General features: G+C 49.2%; 1 protein-coding gene across 1 annotated transcript; it reads left to right on the top strand.

Moving 5' to 3' along the window:
• Window positions 1-14: 14 nt before the first annotated feature.
• Window positions 15-1,535, top strand: LOC104155467 (neuroblast differentiation-associated protein AHNAK-like; the record flags this gene model as incomplete). The annotated part of the gene is made up of 1 exon (XM_009708708.1): window positions 15-1,535. A coding segment is annotated over exon 1 (1,521 nt), but the record flags the coding sequence as incomplete, so codon positions are not given.
• Between the last annotated feature and the right edge of the window lie 6 nt (window positions 1,536-1,541).

Below are 1,541 nucleotides of genomic sequence, written 5' to 3'. Positions count from 1 at the left end.
TGCCCAAGTTCAAAATGCCCAAGTTTGGGTTACCCGGGTTGAAAGGCGAAGGCCCAGAAGTTGATGTAAGTCTCCCTGAAGCTGACATTGCTCTCTCAGGTCCAAAGGTCGATGTGTCTGTTCCCGACCTGGACATTGAAGGACCAGAAGGAAAACTTCACGGTCCTAAATTTAAGAAGCCTGACGTGCAATTCAACGTTCCTAAAATCTCCATGCCAGATATCGACTTAAATTTGAAAGGCCCAAAACTGAAAGCTGACATTGATCCCTCCGTTCCCAAAATCGAGGGGGAGCTGAAAAGCCCTAAGCTAGAGATCAAAGGGCCAGACGTTGAGGTCGAGGGACCGAAGCTTGATCTGGAAGGAAAAGCTAAAAAATCCAGGTTTAAACTTCCAAAATTTGGCTTTTCTGGTCCTAAAGTGCAAAGCCCTGATGTGGACCTGAAACTTAAAAAACCCGACGTTGAAATCGCTGGTCCGAAAGTCGATGTTCCTGCTCCAGAGCTGGATGTCCAGGCAAAATCCAAAGGGTCAAAATTTAAAATGCCGTTCCTGAGTATTTCATCCCCTAAAGTTTCGATGCCAGACGTGGAGCTAAACCTGAAAGGGCACAAACTGAAAGGGGAGTTAGATGTTTCCAGGCCCAAGTTGGAAGGGGACCTGAAAGGTCCCGAGTTGGACATCAAGGGCCCCAAAGTCAACGTTGAGGCGCCCGACGTGGACATTCACGGGCCGGAGGGGAAACTCAAAATGCCAAAGTTCAAAATGCCTAAATTTGGTGTGCCTGGGCTTAAGGGCGAGGGGCCCGAGGTGGACGTTAGCATTCCAAAAGGAGAGCTGGATGTTTCGGGTCCCAAGTTGGATATCGAAGGTGCCGCTTTGGAAATTGAAGGGCCGGAGGGGAAGTTGAAGGGTCCCCAATTTAAGATGCCAGACATAAACATCAAAGCACCCAAGATCTCCATGCCCGACATCGACCTGAACCTGAAAGGCCCCAAGGCGAAGGCAGACGTGGACGTTTCTCTTCCCCAGGTGGACCTGAAGGGTTCAGATTTGCAAGTGAAAGGCCCAAAAGTGGACGTGGAGGTTCCTGACCTTGACGTTGAAGGTCCCAAAGGAAAACTGAAAGGCCCCAAATTTAAAATGCCTGAAATGAATATCAAGGCTCCCAATATTTCCATGCCAGACTTGGATTTGAATTTGAAAGGTCCCAAGTTCAAGGGAGGTGCGGATGTCGATCTTTCGGTCCCAAAACTGGAAGGGGACTTGAGCGTGCCGGACGTTGATATCAAAGGACCAAAGGTTGACATCGACGCTCCTGAGCTGGATGTTGAAGGGCCAGAAGGAAAACTGAAAGGTCCCAGGTTTAAAATGCCCGAGATGCACATCAAGGCTCCCAAAATTTCAATGCCCGATGCCAGCTTAAACCTCAAAGGTCCCAAGCTGAAAGGAGACGTGGATCTTTCTCCTCCAAAGTTAGAAGGGGATTTGAAGGCTCCTGACATCAATATTGAGGGCCCCAAAGTCGACATTGAGGCACCC

This window comes from Cariama cristata, unplaced genomic scaffold (genome assembly GCF_000690535.1).
Source record: "Cariama cristata isolate BGI_N322 unplaced genomic scaffold, ASM69053v1 C11137620, whole genome shotgun sequence".
NCBI classification, from domain to species: domain Eukaryota; kingdom Metazoa; phylum Chordata; class Aves; order Cariamiformes; family Cariamidae; genus Cariama; species Cariama cristata.
Note: the sequence above shows the minus strand (reverse complement) of the source record. Positions and strands in the feature narration are given on the sequence as shown.